General features: G+C 38.1%; 2 protein-coding genes and 1 pseudogene across 2 annotated transcripts in view; 2 read left to right on the forward strand and 1 right to left on the reverse strand.

Moving 5' to 3' along the window:
* The window catches only part of LOC146480232 (peroxisomal N(1)-acetyl-spermine/spermidine oxidase-like), a 70478-nt gene that overhangs the window by 5388 nt on the left and 43010 nt on the right, over positions 1–22080 (forward strand). The window lies entirely within an intron of this gene.
* LOC146480233 (uncharacterized) lies at positions 293–3455 on the forward strand (annotated as a pseudogene).
* The window catches only part of LOC146480234 (uncharacterized), a 45975-nt gene continuing 31474 nt past the window's right edge, over positions 7580–22080 (reverse strand). The window contains exons 2-9 of the mRNA XM_085109939.1: positions 15056–15147; positions 14480–14736; positions 13475–13592; positions 13224–13346; positions 12966–13088; positions 12136–12258; positions 10754–10885; positions 7580–8645 (exon numbers count right to left, since the gene is read on the reverse strand). Of these exons, the coding sequence (XP_084966065.1) occupies positions 8002–8645; positions 10754–10885; positions 12136–12258; positions 12966–13088; positions 13224–13346; positions 13475–13592; positions 14480–14736; positions 15056–15146 (1611 nt within the window). The 5' untranslated portion in view covers position 15147 and the 3' untranslated portion in view covers positions 7580–8001. The remainder of the gene's footprint in view (positions 8646–10753; positions 10886–12135; positions 12259–12965; positions 13089–13223; positions 13347–13474; positions 13593–14479; positions 14737–15055; positions 15148–22080) is intronic.

Consider the following 22080-nt stretch of genomic DNA (forward strand, 5'->3'; position numbering starts at 1 on the left):
TATCTTGAGTTAAAGAAAGAAAAATGTATGACTTTCTAACGTTTATTATTCTTTCTAACACGGACTGAAAACTGTTTTATTGGCTAAAATTAGTAAAACGGGGTTGACATCACGCGTTATTAACTTTTAAAGTCATTAATATTTGGTAGTGGGGAAAGAGTATCCATTTACAATAAATAAATGATGTAATTCTATTAAATATTTATTCAACAGAAGAAAAAATAAACATTGCTTTTGACGAAAGCAGTTTCCCGATCAAATTTGCATTTTTTTATTCACTTTGCAAACTACAACTATACGTATTTCTGATCTCGCTGCCGTCAACTGAGCAACATCGCATGTCTTGGAAATGCAGGGCTCTCCTGAAATCGCGCTAGTGTCATACTCCGCTTTCAAATGTAATCCTCCAAACGAATTTAGACAGAACAAAACCGTGACCGATAACCTGCGGCTTCCAGACAGTACACAGGTCACGATAATCAGCGATAAACAAGAGCTTTCCAACACACCAAAGATTAACATCGTGAAGACAGTCAGCGAGCTGGATGCCTTCCGGAATCAGATCTTCAACCGTCCTCTTCTGCTGTTCGTAACCTGCGGCAGGCATGTACCACATGGGCAAAGGTAAATTTTGTTATTTAATAGCTTTTCGTTTTTCAATTTCTAGTAGTACACTATTCTTGATAGATGTATTTTGCAATCAGTGACAATGACATATTCGAAAAAAGAAGATCCGAGTTTCCCAACAGGAGTGGAACCTGAGACCTTCCGATTACTAGTTCGGATGCTCTACCACTGAGCTACAGGAGACTTGTGGGAGCTAAGGCCATTAAACTAGGTTCATGTGACAAACATCCTGCATACTGCTAGGATTGGAATGGCGATGAGTGGTATTTGTGAAAGAAATGTGAATAAATGATAGATGTATTTTTCAGTCGGAAAAATTGGCATACTATCCTTATACCAGATTATTTTATAATAACTTATAACAATATTGTTATACTGTTTTACTGTGGAAAGTTTATTGGATTTTTTTTTCACGATGGCTTTATCCTGACGTTTCCGATTCTAAACATCTTAGAACTTACATGTAAAACCTTCCCCAGATTGTTGAAGTCAGCACCGGTCGGAAACTCATTTCATCCCTTCATTTCTATTTACCAGACTGAACAACAGGGGTGAATATCTGAGCATGCGTGACCCTGAATGGTGGATCCAGTGGGATAACTCCCCCTGGCGGAACCCTTATGCCCGGTGGGGAACTGAACACTGCACGTCGCTGTACTAGGAGCGGTACATCAGACCGGAGTTTGTCGTCAGTGTTGACACATCACACCCTGGGGTCAGACGCACACTGGAAGAGGGACTCAACAAGGCAGAGGACATGTTTGATGAGAAAGCTAGCTTTGCTGTTGAGGTTAGTACGCGTGTTAGACAAGAAAGCTAGCTTTGCTGTTGAGGTTAGTTCGCATGCACATGAGTTGAATGAAAGTTAACGACTGCACTTCTTTTTGCTATTGCACATGCCAACTGCGCATTCCGTGATGGCCCGAAAAATGCGAGTTTCGTTTAGGGCGGTGCCTACTATCTGATTTTAGCCTGTTTCAGACGCGTTCAGATTATGGCAAAGAAGAAAATGTCGAGCGTGAGGAAAATACGTGAGAGACAAAGGAAAGAAATGAGGAATGCCTCGTATATTTTCTGCTTACGAAAAAAATTGTTTCTTCGCGGCCCGCTCGGCGGAACATCGGTGACCAGTTGAATAATAGTTAAGGAAAAAAAGGACGGGTGCTATCTTTTGCTATTGCGCATAAGAACAGCGCATCTCGGGATGGTTCGAGAACGGTGGCAACTAATACGAAGGTATTTCTGCGCGTTTTATGACTATGTGGGAAAAGTAGATCTTGCAAGTGTTATTGAAATCCAAGCCGGGTAACCACACATTTTCCAGAAATATTTTAATATATTTCTAAATCTGTGCATAATGGAAAAAATTCATACATTGTTGTATAATTTAAAGCTTTTTAGAATTACCATTGCTTAATTGTTTTTGAAAACTGCGTGGTTACCCCTATTTTTTAAATTTCAATAACCTCTTCTAATATCTGCTTTCCCCGCATAGTCATAGACTGCGGAGCAGTAACTCTGTCTTGTTAGACGCTCCTTCTAGTCAAAATCACCACACCACTTTAATATATAACACCAGAACGCAATTTATCTGGCCCTGGGTTCAGATTTTATACCAGGGCCCGGTTGTTCGAAAGCCGATTAACGCTAATCCCCGATTAAAAGTTAACCGAGGTGTTCATTTCTCCCGTTAAAAATGCCTGACAAAGCTAATTTTAACTAATAGGAAAGGAAAGCCTAAAGTCAAATCTGAAGGACAAAAACTTTTCGAAAAACCTTTATTGTCTAGTAATGGAACTAAAATCAAAGTTCTCGTTAACCCAGGATTAGCTTAATCGGGCTTTGAACAACTGGGCCGACTGATCCGTACTTCAATCAGAGGTGACCTGAGGAACTACTTTGATTGTGTGACTGCTTGTCCTAGATCGAATCTAACTTTTGCGTTTTAAGACTGGGGCCCTAAGGTGCTCATGAATTTCGAGGACGTGTCCCAATTGCCGCTTGGTTAATTTGACATTAGCCCCTTTTCAAACTCACGGTCAAAAACACGATAACAAACCATCAGGCCTAACTCCAACACTCTTCGCATTTCAACAGTTTAATTTCAATCCCATGATTCTCCGCTGGTGGAAAACTCAAGGCGTCAAGCGCTACGACTCGCTGGAATGTCTTGAAATGACGGTAGTTGTTGGAGCGAATTTCGTGGTCACTAACTGTTCCGCTGTCAATCATTTCTTTGATTGTCACCCAGCGTGGTGCGCCTGTTGGCCTTGTTACCTGCTGTTTGCAGTTCCTTATAAAATCTGGCGCAACGCGATTCAAGGTGTGCGTGACATTGCTGTCACGATGGAAGGTAACGCCATATCTGCAAATCTCGGAACTTCAAGCTGCAGCTTGGCTGATCTTCACCAGTCTCCCGTGCATAGAAACCAGCCAATTTCAAGTGCGCAAGAAACAGCATCTGACGCGGTGCCCGTGGCTTATGGGATTCCTTCCCATTCGTTTTTCCCACCGCCCTCCCTGCAGGGGACACTGGGTAATCCACGTTTTAAGGCAACCTAGATGGCTTTACAATCGTACGGCTGGGTTTCTATTTTTATTGCACTGTTGCAGTATTACGATTGAATTATTGAAAACGTTAGGCTCCTTTTCAACTGTTAGCTTTACGAGCGGAAAAACAGCAACCAATCCTAACGATTAATTCATACAGGAAGCTGAATGCTCTTACTTTATATTGGAATACCAATTTTCGCCCGGGTGTTGAGATAGAGGACGAGCAGAGACATAACTCGGGGTAAACAAAGAGGGACGGCGTCTTATTGTATGTGAACTTGGGCTATTAAATGTTAATTTTGTAAATACATGTTCTCAGAGATCTTTGGTTCTTGTCATTTGTTGATAATAACGGGAATAATTTCTATCCAAGAATCAACATTGATTTTAAGTTGATTTATTGTCTCTTCTCGGCAACTGATCAGGATCTGTTTTCTAAACTTCAACTCCTAAATTAATTTCGAGAATTTACTAACCAGTAATGAACCTTAAAAGCTGCATCAAAATTTTAAACAGACCGCAACAGACGAAACTGACTACAACTGCAGTCAGATGTCGAAAGGTACTATCAAAATAATTAATCAACTGTCCGATGAAATTTATAATATCGTGTCTTATTTACACTGAAGACCACGTGCTTGTCGCGCGTTGCAGCATCACGCCGAATTTAACAAAGATCACGAAATTACCTGTCCTGTTTTTCAAATGATATAATCTGTTGGCTTTTCACTCGAATTATATCTCCGCTGAGACGGATCCCTAAAAACCACGAGTGCTGTTTGAAGCTACAGCAAAAGCTTCAAGCCGAAAAATACCGAATTAACTTCGAGTAGCAGACTAGCAGACCTTGAATCGCTTTAACTACAATTACTTTGACGCTTTTCTCCCAAACTGCTGGTTTAAGCTGGTTTAGAAGACGTTTTGGCATTCTTCCTCCATATTATTTTAAGGAATCTGTAGTTACTAGTTGCTCCACCTCCAAGAGAAGGACTGCATGCTCTGTGAAGTGGCTTTACTCCGCCACCATTTTTGATTTGTTATCAAGTAAAGTGACGTCACATACGCTTATCCCGGCGTAGTCAATAGAACGAAAACGAACCAAAAACCAATCGAACCCAATCGAACCCAATCGTTCGATTGGAGTTCGATTGGTTCAACAATCGAACATAATCGAACTGGAACTTTTTTGTGAGTTCGATTAAGTTCGATTACCGAACCCAATCGAGCTCAATCGAGCGATTGGGTTCGGTAGAAAAACAAAATGAAATACAAAATTGATTAGCACTGAACTCTTAGTAGAATTGGAAGGAATCCACTCTTTAACTGAGTGTTAACTAGAGGAGCAAGAGTGAGAGATATTTATACACATTTCAATGAAGTAAAATCTTTATTGTTTAGCTGATTCGAAATTAGCCTCCCACGCAGTCGTTTTTAGGGGACTCGAATTACCTCCTCCCCAGTCCCCTAAAAACGACTGCGTGGGAGGCTAATTCGAAATCGATTCATTCACAATATAAATTTTAGGAATACGTGACTCGCAAAACCTCGCGAAGCTGGGGCTGGTGGAAAGCCCCCTTTAGTCGTATTGTAGCATCAAATGAGGAGATTAAAAGGTGCATAGGATTTTTTTTGATGAGCATGGTCTTTTCGTAGTTCCACGGGCTAGTTTGCGGTTGAAAATCTATTTCTGACGCGACGTAATGTACAACGGGCGTGCAGCGCTGTCGTGTTCGATCAATTTATGTTGCGTAATTTCTTCAATACAATCTCTCACAAAAAAGATTTCTAAAAGAAAGGGAAAAGATTCTGGAGAGATGGTTCTGTATCCAGTGAATATTAATGAACATTGCAGTTGAAATTTGATCATGCACGCATATTTTTTTCGATGTATGCAAATTTTGCTCCAGACGACGCCAGACAGTCTGACGTCATTCATACTTTGTTTTTCACTGTTGCTAGGCAACAGAGCGGACACCTTCAAAGATATAACACATATAAACATATATAAAAATAGATTTTTCGCTCGAATTCGCGCGGCTTAGCTCCGCTCGGGCCGGCTCGGCCCGACAAATTTATTAACCTCGCTTCGCGAGGAATAACATGAACGGCTCAGTACAACATGGAAACTGTCTTTACATCGCTTCGGATAACACCGAACGGGGATATGTTTAAAAGATTTACATGAAACGGCCACTGTAACTGCATGACCCCTATCTCGTCTTTTCTGCTTGACAACACATTTATCCCCGACACGGACGGCGAAAGAGCACTCGTGGTAGCCCTTTTCCATAATAGTAAGTGTCACCTCTGTCCTGTCCGACATCTTGCCTGTTGTACTCGTGTTTGAAATACAGAAGCCAATAAATAACTTATTTGACCGCAACGCTTTGTTTCAGACCAAATGAAACTGGTTCGTGTTTTTGATTGTTGGGGTGTTCGATTATGTTCGATTGTGAGTTTGATTAAGTTCGATTACCGAACCCAATCGAACCCAATCGAGCGATTGGGTTCGATTGGGTTCGATTACCGAACGTTCGATTAACTACGCCAGGGCTTATCATGTAATGTTTTGGCCGCGCGCGGCAGCGACGCTTTTGGAGTCAAAATATCACTGTTTTCGAAAGAGAAATGACGGCTTTTGGAAAAGTTCATGCAGGTTTTAGGTTTAGAATTGGCTTTTGTATATATAAGACCACAAAATAAAAATATAAAATTGTACTCTAGATCTTGTACTCCTTGTTAGTGATGAGCATCCATATTAATTATTTTGTTGAAGTTTTGCACTCACGAGCATTATGTTTTCCCGGATTCTTCTGCCTTTGCCTAGCTGTCAAATATCAAATCTTTTCTCTGGTGCTTGCATCTCTGGTGAAAAACTAAAATTTAACAACGATTCAACGAACTGGGAAACGAGAATCAACAACAGTAACAATAGCAACAAATCCTTTATTTGATGATCAAGACAAAAAAATGCAGTTTATAATTAGTTCATAACATTTGCGAGCTTCTACAACTGGTTATAAAATACAAAAAATGCATTTAAAATTGATTTTCTGAAGGAAAAAAATTCGATTAGAGGCCCCAGACTATTTCTTCAAAGAAATGTTTCAGCGGCTTTAATTTTCATAAAGAGAGTTAATTAGTTATTGGAGGAAATTTTGAGTACAACATGGACTTAGCAACAAAGACAGTTAAAACACTAACCTACCAGCTTATAATTAAAAGAGCCAAGCCTAACTCGACTAACATCCAGGAGTGCATATTCTGAGAGAGGAGACTTGCATGGAAGGGGGTGGGGGTGGTGCAATCACATGTATTGGACGTGCTGATATTCGTAAATTCTATGGTTTACAATTGTGATAGATTGTGGTTCACCCTGTGATACTGATCATTTTCAGCATTTGTGCTCTTTTGTGTATGCACATAAAAACTACCGTTCAGAAAATCCATTAAAACCCCAGACGAAACGTTATTTAGGGGTTCTCAGTTGGTGTGATTAGATAGATTATGAAAATAGTGCAAAACAATTCTGGCTTTTCATTCTAACACCAAACTTCTCAATTTTACTGAGAAACTGAAAACAGCGAGCGGCAAATGAAGGCTTAACATGGTCACGTGGTAATTTCTGCCGTCTGTCGTAGACATATTTTTAAGTCTCTCAATTAACTTGGTCCAAGTGAATCGTTAAGCGAGAATTGTTGGAATAGAACGGTTAATTCTACGATAAACTAGATTGAACCCACGGTAATCGCTGATATCGCTTATCGCAACAAAGGCCCGGTGAAATACCTTCCAGCTCAGCAATTCTGCCTCCAGAATTTTCCGATTGTTGTACATACAAATCCATTACCAAACTGAAGTCAAACTAGCAAACAGACTTAGGCTACAGTATGTCTACACTATGCTGGATAACATTTTATGCCGTCGTGAACAGAAGTAGCCAAAAACCGCCGCCATCTTTCCGCTAAACGTTCCTTGTTCCTCGTTGTTGGCTTCCATGTCGGTTCGATTCTCTGTTCACACTACTCAAGAAAGTGTCACGAAAACCTATCCGATATGTGACAATTCGTTCTCAAGACCGAAGCAGCGCAGCATCGCTCCGGCAAAACTCGAACCGAAATTAGCGTTGTGTGTGAACAAAAGCTCTATCCGATATGTTTTTGGTGCCGGCACAAGAGCTATCCGGTATAGTGTAGACAGCCTGAAGTCAAAGAGTGAACACTTTGCCGAAAGATGTTTTCAGACTCTATCGTCAATGTGCATATTAAACGCTATAAACAGCACTGAATAAAGCTCAGCATCTTACTGGCCTTTGATACGAGTAAAGAACACGAGGCAAAACAATGGCCCACTTTTAGCTTGGCAAGCAGGCTATGTGTGTCAAGTTGTTGGTAGCCAATGACAGGATACTAAGAGGACATCCTTCACATATATCTTAAAATGATATTAAACTTCGATGACACGCAAGTTCAAGATTTGATTCAACAATAATTCTTGAAAAGAAAACACTGGAAATGACTACCATGAAGGAAATTTGGTGAACTTTTGTTTTGTTCTCGTTTTCTTAACCCACTTCTCGCCGTTTGGGCCGAAGTATCTACTGCCGGTCTGAACACCAGACAGGTCCTCTATGCAAGCAGATTATCACAAAGGAAACACGGAACACGTTTCAGGCCGCGATCCTCCTTTATAGCACTGGCCAAAATGCCTTAGGATGGTCCTGCAAAGGAGACTTAGTTTCAATCATCACTATCTGCTACAATAAACCAATGAATTACTCTTCTTCGTATCTAGTATATTATATAAAAACTTGCTTTGTTTTTACGATGACGGCCTCACTTTCATCTCGGTGAATTTAAGAGAAAGACCTGGTCTGAACTTATTCCATGCGGGGCCCTTATAGTCAGTTGTTCTTGGCTTGTACTTTCCGTTCAAATTGGATTTGTGGCAATTGTTGTACCACCAGGCACCAGTAAATGCCACAGCACAGTTGTTACTGCTGTACGAACCCGTGTTTCTGTCGTTATCTCTATCTATTGTTGTAAACTTCATGTTATTGTGATATGTTAAAGCATCTCCTGCTGTCCCTGAATATGAACCCACATCAAGTCGATACAGCGCCTGCTCATCACCAATGCTGAACCTGCCATATTTGGCATACACTCTATCTCCGTTCCAGTCCTCCAGCTCCACTCGCAGAGAGCTGGGTCTAGAGGCCGTCAGCCTGTGGATCTTCTCGTTTCCTAACCAGAACTCAGCCGTCAGCTGACCAAAGCCTGTTTTGTAGTCGTTCCATCCCTGATAGAAAACCACCGAGCCGTCTTGTCTTCTTTGAAACACAGTCCATCCTCCACCGTCAGTGCGCATGTCACAATAGACATTGAAGTATCCTTTACCGTCTGGGTTCACAGAGTACACTCCGTTCTGAGTATGGCCTGATTTCAACAGCGATGAGCAATCTCGATCTAGGGAAAAACAAAAGCCTGCGATTAGAACAATCTGTCGAAAATAATAATAACAATAATAATAATAATAATAATAATAATAATAATAATAATAATAATAATAATAATAATAATAATAATAATAATAATAAAAACAAGAGGAATTGAAATACTATACTAATCTGAAAGTAGTAAGGACGCTATCGAAAGACAATCTCTTGTCTGTTATCAATTTTAGTCCGTAGCTGCAGCTTTTGGGGGACAATGCTTCTTTTTGGTGGCTGCCTAAATTCTAATTTCATTAAGCGTTCTGTCTTGGTGAATATCAGTGGGTTTCTAGTATTTTACAGTTTAGTGCGATGTACTTTACTTTAATAATTAATTTAGCTAACCTCTTTTACAGTTTTATATTCTTGTAAAGATAACCGTAATCCGGCCTTTGGCTGCAATTGTTTTCTTAGTACCGTGTTGATACTGAGTGATGATACAACAAAGATGGAGTATAGCGTTTGTCGCGTTTATCACGCACCATTTTATGCAGTCTACGGTAAATTCAGAATCAAAGTTGTATTGCTCTCGGCTCCATCACTACAACGCAAGAAACAAGTTTCTTTTATTCCGAGTCATGTCTTACAATTTCCATGCCTGCTTATTTGTATTATATGTACGAAGTGTTCTGCTATTAAAACCATTAATGAACACCTCTGTATATTATCAATGCAAGGGTTAACGTGTGTTGTTGTTTTCGCCAAATGTTATCCAGCAATGTTGATAATAAAAGTTCATCTCGCAACGATTTCGGTAGCGCGCGAGAGCAGACGCCATTTACTGCTTTTGTTTCTTCCCCTCCTCGAATAAGCGCATCCTGCCTTTTGTTAAATATGGATTAAACGCCTCGCTTATTTAAAGATTAAAGGTGTGTGGGCTAGCCTATCGGGCTAGCTCCCATCAATCAAAGATATTAAAGGGATTTTAAATTGCAAGCAAAGTTCACGCAAACCCACAGATCTAATCTTAAATGAGGTCAACGGCACGGATTTAGACGCGGCTAAAAGTTGGATTCCGGGGTAAAAAGTCGATAAAAAAAAATAGATGATAGGAGATCAATCGATCCGTCCATATCAATTGATGACTGTTAGATAATTGATTATCGATTCGTACGGAGTCTAAGTATCTATGATCCACTGATTTGGCATACTGATCAAGATTACGCCAATGTAAATGTAAGGAGTTAAACTTGTGTTCGTAGTCTTCATTCTTAGTTTTTTTTCTAAATTTGTTTTTCCTTTTTAAGACTTTTTCGCTCTTTATTACTCGGAAAAATCTAAGGATATAGATAATCTAATTTATATGTTACTCTAGCTTGAAAATCATGTATTATTCCGCAGTCAGTGACACAGGCATACTAGGAAAAAACAAATCCGAGTGCTCCTAACAAAAGTCGAACTTAAGACCTTCCGATAACTAATTCGGATGCTTTACTACTGAGCTACAGGAGACTCGTAGGAGCTATCCTGCATAATGCTCGGGGTTGAGTGTCGACCAATGGTATACGTGCAATGACATAAATGTGATGGTATATTTACTCTTGTTAGGAATAAAGCGTCTTAAAATTTTAAGAAACATCAGTGAGGTCACGTGTAAATTTGATGTAACAAAATCTGACAAAGAGCGAGAGAAGGCAGCCATCTTCAAAAGAGTATCCTGCTTGTATTTTTGCACTTCCGAGATGAGATCCTTTGAATTTGGCCGGTTTACGGACATTGAAATAACTGTGCAACTCGATCGCAATAAGTGGATGTGAAAAAACGAAGATGACGGAAAAGAGGAGAAACTTTCTGTGCTATGGAATGGAACAGAGTTTGGGGAGGGATTCGAAGGCAATCTTTCGGGGCTATTTCTGATGCTACTATGAGGATATCGCGCTTCAAGAGACAAATGAGGGAGGGAGTATGCTTAGACCATTAATTTCATTTGCATAGAAGTTAATTTTTATGTCTTTTGTTACACGTCCGTATAAACACTCCGGTGATTTGAAAGACTAACACAACATGAAAATGCTCTTCCATAAGTTAAACGCCTTCAAAGTGTCTAATTGAAATGTAGCGAGATCAATGTGACGTATTTACCTGACGGTTGCCAGCAGTGTGTTCCATTTCCTACGTGGGACTGGTTACATAAGCAATTGAAGGATCCCAGAGTGTTTGTACATGAAGCAAACCTGTGGCAGTCGTGGACACCGCTGACACACTCGTCGATATCTGTGAAAAAACAATACCGCAATACATTTAGCTGCATATGACTGTTATATAACCACAAGCTAACGATGGTTAAACTGTAAATAGGTTTTCTTTGTACCACACTTGAATGGATAGATAAATGCTTTTTTGGTAACAACACTGACCTTCGCTGTCAAGAGACCTAATTAACTTATTCTCTAACTGTCGATGGCTGTTTTAAGGGCCGAAACATAAAAAAAGGTAGTCTTATTGTTTCAGAATAAACTTACATTAACATCCTTTTGTATCTCCTTGCATTTTTGTGCCGACAGGGTTTAGCTATGCGACTTGCATCAAAGTGACTTTTAATTTAGCAAAGTGGGAGAATTTTCGAAGCAGTGAAATAGTCAAACTCGTTCAATAATTTACAGTAAAATGGCCCATCGAAGGAATCGAAATTTGCTTTTCACTGTAAAAAACGAGACAAGTCCACTTTGCTATCGATAGAAATGTGGAAAGCACCCGGTATGTCGATGTCGATTGTTTGAAATTTAAAACCGCGGTTATCTTTGAAGACACGAAAAGCAATTTTTCGTTTATAAAACTATTTATAGGGAATGTTTACTTTGAAGTTTTTTTCTGTTTGTACTTTATGTACTCCAATCAGGGTCAGGGAGCACCCAACAGTTCTTTTCTTTTGGCGAAATGTCACCTTTACAAACTTTCGTATTACGAAAAGACAATTTCCTTTTGTTTTCGAATCGACAAGTGTGTCACTTGAAGAAAGGATACCAGGAACAAGGCCAGCAAGTATTTTCTAAGCACCAACGGAGGCTCGGAAATTCGGGAAATGAGATTTTAGCGTCTAAAACTTTTTACGAGTTGTAGTTCAGCCTCATAAGTAGACACAATCGAGAGTCGTGACGGACTTTATAAAGGTACCTTGACCCCCTCATACGAATGAAGAGTAATTGATGGCAAAAATTACTGTAGTATTTTTGGTTGTAAGTTTTTGACGTTTCTGCATGTCGAAATTTGAAAACATTATGCCCTTCCTTCTTGCTAGCCATTCTCCAGTTGCCCTTACCATTTAAAGTAAAATACATGAAAAACTGAACTTTTTACTGCCTCACGTGGGATGCCAAACTCATGGCATCAATTAAGTGATTTCTTTTTTAATATCACCGGGTTTCCAGCTAACGCAATCAGTGGGTCTCATTGAAAAATTTCCCCTGGGAAATTGCATACAGTATCTCTTTTAACGAAACAAATTGACAACTCAAGTAGCTTACCAGTACAAGTTTTCCCATCGCCCGAATATCCAGCTTCGCATGTACAAGTGTATGATCCATGCACATTACTACACGATGCATTGACATCGCAACCGTGTGAGTTGGTAGAACACTCGTCTATGTCTAAGAAATTTTCGGAAAGCAAACGTTAGTATATTTGTTATTAATGTGGAAATTCCCATGAACCTTATTTCCCAGTGAGATGTTATACCCCCGGATCATCATCATCATTTTTTTTCTGGGGACGCGTTTTCATTGCATGTATGGGAACATACAGTCGCGTTTTAGCGTACAATGTGTGGATAGGAGTCTGTCTTGGATCTTGAATTCTGGTTAAGTAATGGGTTTAATTCTTTTATAGAAGTCTTACTTGACCGAAATCCAGAATGTTGTTTTAAAGCGAGTCGTCTTCGATAAAGAACAAAAATGTGTTTATTGTTCGGTACCATGTTGATAATAAATGCACATTATCTGGGTACATGCGTGCACGTAGTAAATAAAGATTACTCTTCATCCATGACGATGGTTTGAAAAGCTTCACATACGTCAAGGATGGTGAATACTTTGGCCTTCGTCAGTTTTGGAAGCTTTTCTTCAATCGTCGGCATTGTGTACTTGAGTCTTCTGATCGCCTTGATAATGGTTTGAATTGGATAAATGCATATACGAAGTTTGCCGTTTGGTTTCTCTTTTACTAGGATGGATTCGAGCATAATGAAGGAGACGTAAAATGATCAGGCAAGAATGAAACTGAACTGGCTTATGAAGCGAAAGGGGAAAATGACCTAAACACAAACGTACATCTTGGAAAACAAGACAAACAATTATACCTGAACATACGTGACCATCCCCACTGTAACCCGCGTTACAAGTACAGTTAAAGTGTCCAGCAGTGTTAATACAGGTTGCGTTTTCGTTGCAGTCGTGAATGCCGTTGCTGCATTCGTCGATATCTAGATTATTCGAGCATAATAAAGGAGACGTAAAATGATCAGTGAAGAATGAAACTGAACTGGATTTGTGAAGCGAAAGGGGAAAATGACCTAAACACAAACGTACATCTTGGAAAACAAGACAACAAATTATACCTAAACATACGTGACCATCCCCACTGTAACCCGCGTTACAAGTACAGTTAAAGTGTCCAGCAGTGTTAATACAGGTTGCGTTTCCGTTGCAGTCGTGGATGCCGCTGTTGCATTCATCGATATCTAGAGAATTGGAGAATTATATTGCATGAGTACACTGATAAGGCAAGGATGAAATTACACAGGCTAATTATAAATGGGAAGGCAAATTATAGCTGAGTAAATGAAATGAATAAACTTATAGTATTTACCTTTTTCACAATTTTCTCCAGTAAATCCAGATGCACATACACAGAGGTACTTTTTGTCAGTGTAGCCAGACAGGCATTTGGCGTTGTTGATGCAAGGTTTGACGATCGAGCAAAGATTCTGATGAAAAAAAAAAAAATGTACTCACCGCTTCTATTCTCTTAAGCTAGGTCACTATATAAAATTTAAACCGACGAACGAGGCACATTGTACTCAGCTGGTTATAAATACTTGATAAAAGCAAGTCCGCGTAAAATAATTATTTTGTTAAAACCTACTATAAATATAAATGCAGGGAAAAAATAAAACGTGAAAGCAAACGAGTGTCATTTACACGACTAAGCAAGAAAGGCCCCAAAACTTGCGAAATGCTTCAGCTGCTCGAGGCAAAGCTGAATAATTTGAATATATAATTTCGATACAACAAAAGGCGTACGATGTCCCTGCCATTTTATGTTGTTTAATTTGTGTAATGTTTTGGATGTTTTAGTATTTCAGTAAAGAAAAAGCTTTTTTAATAAGACGACTTATTTCTCAACACGGCGCTGTAGCAGGCCCTTGGCCGTTTTTTAAGCAATTCATCGCTCAACAATTATGTATTCGTTCTGATTTGAATTATGATTCAAAATCGTTCAAATTGGAGCGTTCCGTTTGCAAAACAATTGAACTGGCTAGACAGCTCTGTCAAATGGAAAACACCCTTAGTATCGACACTTATTTGCTACTTGAGTCCGCTAAACTGATTTTTCCTGCAGGCTGATTTGCTTTGCTTTACAGCAAAGTTCACTTCTTATCTAACCCGTTTGTTGACCATGTTTGGTCTCGGGAGGGTTTTTTCCTTGGAGCGGGATTATGAGTTGCTGCAATTATCCAATCAAAATGACAAAAATAAAAAACCCATAGTTCAGTTTTAATTATCACACTTTTCTTAAGTTCACGTTGTGATGGTAAAAAGCACGTTATTTTCAAACGCTAGTTATTTATGTTTTCAGATCTACAATTCATACCTCAGAGGCTCCATATTTCCAGTCAGGCCGTCTTATTAAGTCTTCCGGATGCTGAAAGTGATCCGAATTACTCAACTCACAAATCATTTTGTTGTCAATTGGTGGGCCAATGTTGACTGACACGCATTCGCTTTCCATAATGCAGCGATGTTCACATGATCTGATGAAATTGTTTTCAATCGTAAGATTCAAAATTACGTGACCTTCCAGGTAATAGCCATGCTTTGGTGGAAGATATTTGATAGTTCGACAGCACCCTACGAAAAAGAAAATGAAGTTCTTAGTCATAAACATCGTTATAAAAAGAATCAAGGATGAATAAAAAATTCTGACAAAGAGAGAAAAAGAGAAAGATCGAAGGGATTTCTAACTTATAGGCTTTGTGATTGGTGTTTTTAGCTTCCATAATCAGTAACGGTTCTAAGAACATAGTAGAACAGGTAGGTTAACGGAACGTTCGAGAAACGAGTGTCTGTAGGTCTGACGTCTTAGACGATGTGAACGCCTCTAACATAAAAACAGCTAATGACGCCTTTTGGTTTGGAATAAGCAATAAATTAAAACTCGTTTTCTCACCTTGCTGGGCATCAGTTTTGTAGTGTAGCCAAGCTCCCCAAAGAGAACAGAGGAGCAGGAAATCATAAATGGAGAAGTAACAATCTGCCATACTTAAATAGAAAAAAAAAAAATAAATGAAATGGATTAAAATTTAAAAGCACCAACAAGAAACCGATAAAGATAAATGTAATATTCATCATTTCAGCTATGGAAAACTCTTTGAGTTCCTACAGAAAAATTAATCAGAGGTATCTTTTCTGTCCCCAAAGAACTTGTTTATTTATTTTTTTTAGTTTTAGCTGCCATGTAAACGTCCCGTGACGTTTGGTTTTCATATGGAAGAGAAATGAAAAAAGTATGCTAGCACTTTTGCGGCAAGTTGTCTACAAAAAATTCAACTCGAAGATTTCTGAAGATAAATATGTTGTTGACGAAATTTATCACTTCATCACTAGTTTTATCAATAATATTAAAGAATTGGAAACTTGTACTGTAGTTAAATGCGACGATCTATGTCACTGGCATAGTTTGTTGTTTACCGTCCCTAAAGCATTAAGAGGGCGCTAGTCTATAAGCTAACGGCACAGACTAACAGCGAGCCCATTATTTCGTAGCTTCAGACTAAAAACGTCATGAACAAGTTGGTAAAACCAAAGTTACACTGAAAGCTTTTATAATTTTACTTTCTAACTCGACGCGGTGCCGGATCAAATTGCACTAAATTTGTTAATAAACTAGAAAACAAGGAACACTCCGTAAAAACTAAAATCTTATTTGAAGTCGTTTTTTTCAACTTAATTCTGGTGCTGTGGCAAGACAGCGTGTAAATCTCATATGAAGACGATTCATCTTATGATAAGATAACTTTCATCTTATTTATACGACGATGTCGTCTTAGAATAAGATGATTTTTTTTCTTAGATCCAAAGTGCCGTGGTAAGTTATACATGTATTTCATCTTAACTCAAGATTTAAACAACTTATTGAACCTGATATATGGAGCAATGAAAGCACAACAAATTTCAATCCATAGAATTTTATTACACCAAATCTAAAATGACAGAACTTATACAAATCAGCTTACCGTAAATTCATAAGAAAACAGAGGCCGGGCCGCGGCATTTTAATCGCTGTTAACGTTTTGTTGGTTTAAATAAAAAGTGCCGTAAATTATGAACCTTGCATTGACAATTGTCTGAATTGTCACTACACTCATTCTTCTGATCGGTGACGCAGCAAAATTGTTGGACTCATCTTTGGTTTTCAATAAACAGTCGGTTTAGAAAGCAACAGTAATTTCTTCATGTCCATTTTCATTCTTCTGTCTAGTTCATGCTGTTAATTTCGTGTAAGTTACAAAGTTTAGCAGAGCTTAGAAGGGACTATAGACGGTATTTGATGTCCAGGTGTCTTCTCATTTGAATATTGAAGTTGTAGTCTCGAAATTCTATTAAATTCTCAACTCTCCGCTACTTGAAGTTTGCGAAGGATCAAAGCTCTGCATTTTTGAAATGAATAAATCAGGAAAGATCAGAAAAGACGCTCCAGGAATAAATTTGGATCCCTTTTGTGTTGGTGTTAGAATTTTTCGATTTCTTCCAAGGCAATTCATCAATCAAGTAAGCAATATTTTTTTTACCGAGAACTAATAAAATTGTTTTACAGAATTGTCAGCATTGGATCCCGGCCTGGTGAGAGTAGAGAATTTTTGAGGGAGCTGTTTTTTATTTTAGGATCATTTGTTTTTTCCAAAGAATTCTAATACAATGTGGCTATGTCGGTTATACGGGTTCGTCCAAGAGTTCATTTTGTAAAAATATCTGTTCGAAAGACCTCACCCGTCTCAGTCAGAAAGTTGGATTGAATTGTGAAGAAAAACAAGCGTTATCTTAAACGAAAGGTCACCTGAAACTTTAGCAAAGCTGAAAAACTAATCCCATTTGTGCTCGGAAAACAATTATGTTGGTAAAAGTGCAAACAAAGACCCACTAGCATTTCGAAAAGCCAACGACAGGTCTTAGATTCGGGGAATAGTATTCCGTTTCCTAAAAAAAATTCAGCTAAAGAATACGAACGGATCAAGCTGCGTCAACTTGTGAAAATTTACGTTTTGGAGGTCGTAAAACGATGCGAGATTTTTTACTAAAGGAAACAACATTTTAACTATTTGTGGTTGGGTGCTCTGGATTTTACGCTACACGGAGGAAGTTCAGTCTACACACAAACTTACAATTTGTAAGCTATAGCAAGATTCGTACTGGTCGCGCTGGGTACGTTTCTCTTCTAAGAAAGCGAATGGGCCAAAAATGTGCTTGACGAGTTTGACACGAAGATTCTTGTCTCTTGTCTCTTGGTTTTATTGAAGGACACGATGCACCATGTAATTTTCTCATAAGAGAGCGACTCCTTTCATTTATTGTGGTTGCCAAAACTTTCATAATACGGCATAAGATATTTTGATTTTGTTTCCGTTAATAAGTCTCGTATCGTTGGGCAGAAATAAAAAGCAATGAGCTCACGAACTGGGAAAATCGTTTAATGCTCGAACTTCTTTCTTTGTGTGGTAATATTAAAATTTCCTTTTCAAACTCCGTTTGACTTTCCTGTGTTAAAGACCAATAAAATAAAGTTCACTAACAGCAGCCGAACTTGTTTTTCACGGCATTAACTATTAGTATAATTATCTATTTTTACCTTTCTGGGCATCTGAGTAGTACTGCAGCCACTCTTTCCAAGAAAGAGAAAATCAACAAACTCGAGCTGGGACGATCTATACCCCCAAAGAATGATTCGCAGTGTGTATAATTGGTGAATACGAGAACTTAGAAAGATATGGGTTCAGAAGTGGCAGGTGAGTATCTATCACAATTGGATTTGGGAAAATTGTCATCCGTCTGGGAATGACAGAATTAAATAATGGCACTAAACCAGTTTCTCATCTATTATTGATTGTCGGATGACTTTTTAAAAAAAGACGCTAACGTAAGCACTTATACCAATTCTTTTTGTTTCTTTTCTCCCTTGATGATTTCCATCCCGAAGAAAATAAGACAAGCAAAAGGGAGATATGAGGAAGACGTATAAATTATGATTGAATAATTATAAAAGGAAGATCCCTTACACAATTGTATTGAAAGTGGCGTTTTCTTTTAAAAGTTTCCGTTTCCGGCTCTTGCTTTTGTTTGTTTTTTGCATTAAGGTTATGCGTTCTTTGCAGTAATAATAAGGGAAGAAGATTTGTCATGTACATAAATTATTTTTGGCGGCTGAATAAGAAACACAGTGCTGGATTTTGCGACTTTACTTTCTATCAGGAAGAAAATAAGAGAGGGAAAAAGGGAGATATGTGAATAAGGTATATATTTTGATTGACTAATTATAAAACGAAGGTCCCTTATAAAATTGTACTGAAAGTGACGTTTTCTTTTCAAAGTTTCTGTAGAAATATTCAAAACACCGGAAGTTTTACCCACCGAACAGACCTCCCGGCCGGCGCTTGATTAGGGGATAGATTTAAGTGTCTTGGCTGACGATTGTTCGTTTGTTTGTTTTTTCATTAGGGTTATGCGCTCTTCGTAATTAGTAATAAGGGAAGAAGATTTGTCATGTACATAAATTATTTGTGGCGGCTGAATAAGAAACACAGTGCTGAATTTTGCGACTTTGCTCTAGTTATTCTCCCAATATCTCAAACGTTTGATGAAATAAAAACTACACCTTCTGCTATCTCCAACCAAATAGGAAAATAGGTGACTACTTATGGTTTTCGTTCAACATCGTGAGAAGGTTACGAAATCGTCGGGAGTCTAAAGAAAGAAATTGCAAGATGTTAAAATAATGAAAATTTGCTGGGTGGGACAGATGTTTTTTCTTTTCTGCAGTTCCTCTTATTTGTGCAATTTATAGTGACGAGTTGGACACGAAAATTAAGTCCTCTGCTGTTGTTTGAAAGACATAATAAAAGTACCCAGGACTTGTAATAAAAAGAGGCAATACATTCTCCTAGTTTGTCCCTTTAATGGAAATAAATGGGTCCTTTACCACATGAGGTAACGCGTCAGGTATTTTTATTATCCTTATGGTTTTCCTTTTATTCTAATATAAGCGCTTATTGAATCAAATATTATATTTAGAAAGAAGAGTAAAAATAAAACCACGAAAGGGAAACATATACTGAAGGCTGATATATTTTTCTAGAGTCAAAAGTAGCTACTCAATCGAAAGTTTCTCGAGGCGTCCTTGCGCCTGAGGCACAGTTGAACACAACATGGGTCAGCGATACTAATCACACAGACGATTAACTGGTGTAGTGTGTTAGCAATTAGGCGAGGACAATAATGTGTGCCAGCAGCCGATAACGGCAGTGAAAATTTCGATCCACGACAAAATGCCTTTCTTGCGTACGTTGCAAATACTTACTGACAATGAATGAAGCAGAGACAAATAAATAACTAATGTATGGCCAAAAGTTGGATGATTGTTGCGAAAATACACAAAGATGAAAACAGTTTAGGCAAAAGTTGTTTTGCAGGTGCATTGAAAACAGCAATTTATAGGGTAGAATAAAGAAGCAAACTAACTGCTCCAAGAGAACTCGCAGTTATGCGATAAAAAAACTTATTTGTGGAACTAGCCAATGACTGTTACAAAATTGGCAGGAGTTTGACAAACGTCATGATCATTCATGCGAAATTGGGAGTCACTAATAAAATGAGAAAAAAGAGGAAGAAACGGGTGAATTGGTTTATCTGATTTTTGCAGTTACTCAAGAAAAAAAACTTTATTGGCCTCCTGAAATAAATTTGGATCCCTTTTGTGTTAGAAATTTCGATTTCTTCCAAGGCAATTCATCAAGCAAGTTAGTATTTTTTTTTTACCGAGAACTAAAATGGTTTTTCAGGGAGCTGTTTTCATTTTAGGATCAATTGTTTTTTTTTTTTTCCAAAGGAATGTATTTAACCAGCGATTTTCTCGATAGAAGAGGTTGTTCTAATGGCATTTTTTTGAAAAAAGCCCATAAACTGTTAAGCATACCTAATTCATGCAAGTATAAGGCGTATTGCATCTTATGCAGGATGGCAGTATCTTTTAGCCTGCTTAGGCGTCTTACAATTTACACAAGAACAAAACAATTTCCTAAAATGAGGACCCCATCGACTAAAAATTAATGTGATTAAAATTGATCTTTCTTAAAGTAAGATGCCTCAGTGTTAATTAAGATAAGCGCCTCTCAAATGAAGATGATTTAAAGACAATATTTAAGAGTATCTTATCATATACATACTTAGACTCTAATAGACTTCATTTAAGATCTCCTGTAAGTGTTAATATAAGATGATTTCCGTCTCAATTTAATGTGCTGATGGTGTTTCATAAGACGGAAAACGAAAGGACAAGTCTCAGTTTCTTGGTTTAATTTTTACGGAGCACACTCACCGCCGGTCGAAATCATTTTTAAACATGGTTAATTCATACGTACTCGAAATAAAGATCGAAAGCCAACCAAGCCTTTAATGTTTTCCAGCTTAAAGTATCATTTGAAGGAAGTAGAAAATTTTCAATAACTTGCACCGTGTTGTAGATTTTACCAAGCTAGTGTTTGCAGACTGTTTAGATCTCCCACAATTTCAGATTTCTCAAACAATGTGACTTTGCTAATACGGGTGCATCCAAAAGTTCATTTTAGACTCATTTTTGTGGAATATCCTTTAGAAAGACATCACCCGTCTCAGTCAGAAAATCGGATTGAATTGAAAAGAAAAACAAGCGTTATCTTTAACGAAAGGTCACCTGAAACTTTAGCAACGCTAAAAAAACAATCCCATTTGTGTTCGGAGGACAAATACGTCGGTAAAAGTGCAGAAAGAGACCCGCCAGCAATTCGAAAAGCCAACAACAGCTCGTAAATTCGGGGAATAGTATTCCGTTTCCTAAAATTTTCAGCTAAAGAATACGAACAGACCAAGCTGCGTCAACTGAAAATTGTTTTGGAGTTCGTAAAACGATGCGAGATTTTTTAAGGAAACAACATTTTAACTAATATAATTTTAGTTGGATGCTCTGGGTTTTACGCTACACGGAGGAAATTCAGTCTACACACAAACTTACACTTTGTTAGCCAAAACGAGATTCGTAATGGTTGCGCCGGACACATTTCTCTTCTAAACGAGCAAATATGTCGAAATCAAAAGACAAATGTGAACTGCAGGGCATGAGCCAAAATTGTGCTTGACGAGTTTGATAGGAAAATTCTCGTCTCTACTTGGTTTTATTGAAAGACAATATGCACCATGTAATTTTCTCATAAGAGAGCGAATCCCTTCATTTATTGTGGTTGCCAAAACTTTCATAATACGGCATAAGATATTTTGATTTTGTTTCCGTTAATAAGTCTCGTATCGTTGGCCAGAAATAAAAGCAATGAGCTCACGAACTGGGAAAAGCTCGAACTTCTTTCTTTGTGTGGTTATATTAAAATTTCCTTTTGAAACTCCGTTTGACCTCAGTCCTGTGTTAGAGACCAATAAAATAAAAGTTCACTAACGGCAGCCGAACTTGTTACACGGCGTTAATTATTATTACTTTTATTATTATTATTATAATTATTATTATCATAATTATTATTTCTTTTTTACCTTTCTGGGCATCTGAGTAGTACTGCAGAAACTCTTTCCAAGAAAGAGCAGATAAACAAACTCGAACTGAGACGATCCTTACCCCCGAAAACTGATTTGCTGTGTGTATAATTGGTAAATACGAGAACTAAAAAGATATGAATTGGAAGTGGCAGGTGAGTATCTATCATAATTGGATGGGGAAAATTGCCATCCGTCTGGAAATGACAGAATTAAATAATGGCACTAAACCAGTTTCTCATCTATTATTGATTGTCGGATGACTTTTAAGGGAAGACGCTAACGTAAGCACTTATACCAATTATTTTTCTTTCTTTTCTCTCTTGATAATTTCTATCAGGAAGAAAATAAAAGAGGGAAAAAGGGAAATGTGTGGAAGACGTATATATTATGCTTGACTAATCATAA

Source organism: Pavona decussata, unplaced genomic scaffold (genome assembly GCF_977016875.1).
Source record: "Pavona decussata unplaced genomic scaffold, jaPavDecu1.1 SCAFFOLD_54, whole genome shotgun sequence".
Taxonomy (NCBI): domain Eukaryota; kingdom Metazoa; phylum Cnidaria; class Anthozoa; order Scleractinia; family Agariciidae; genus Pavona; species Pavona decussata.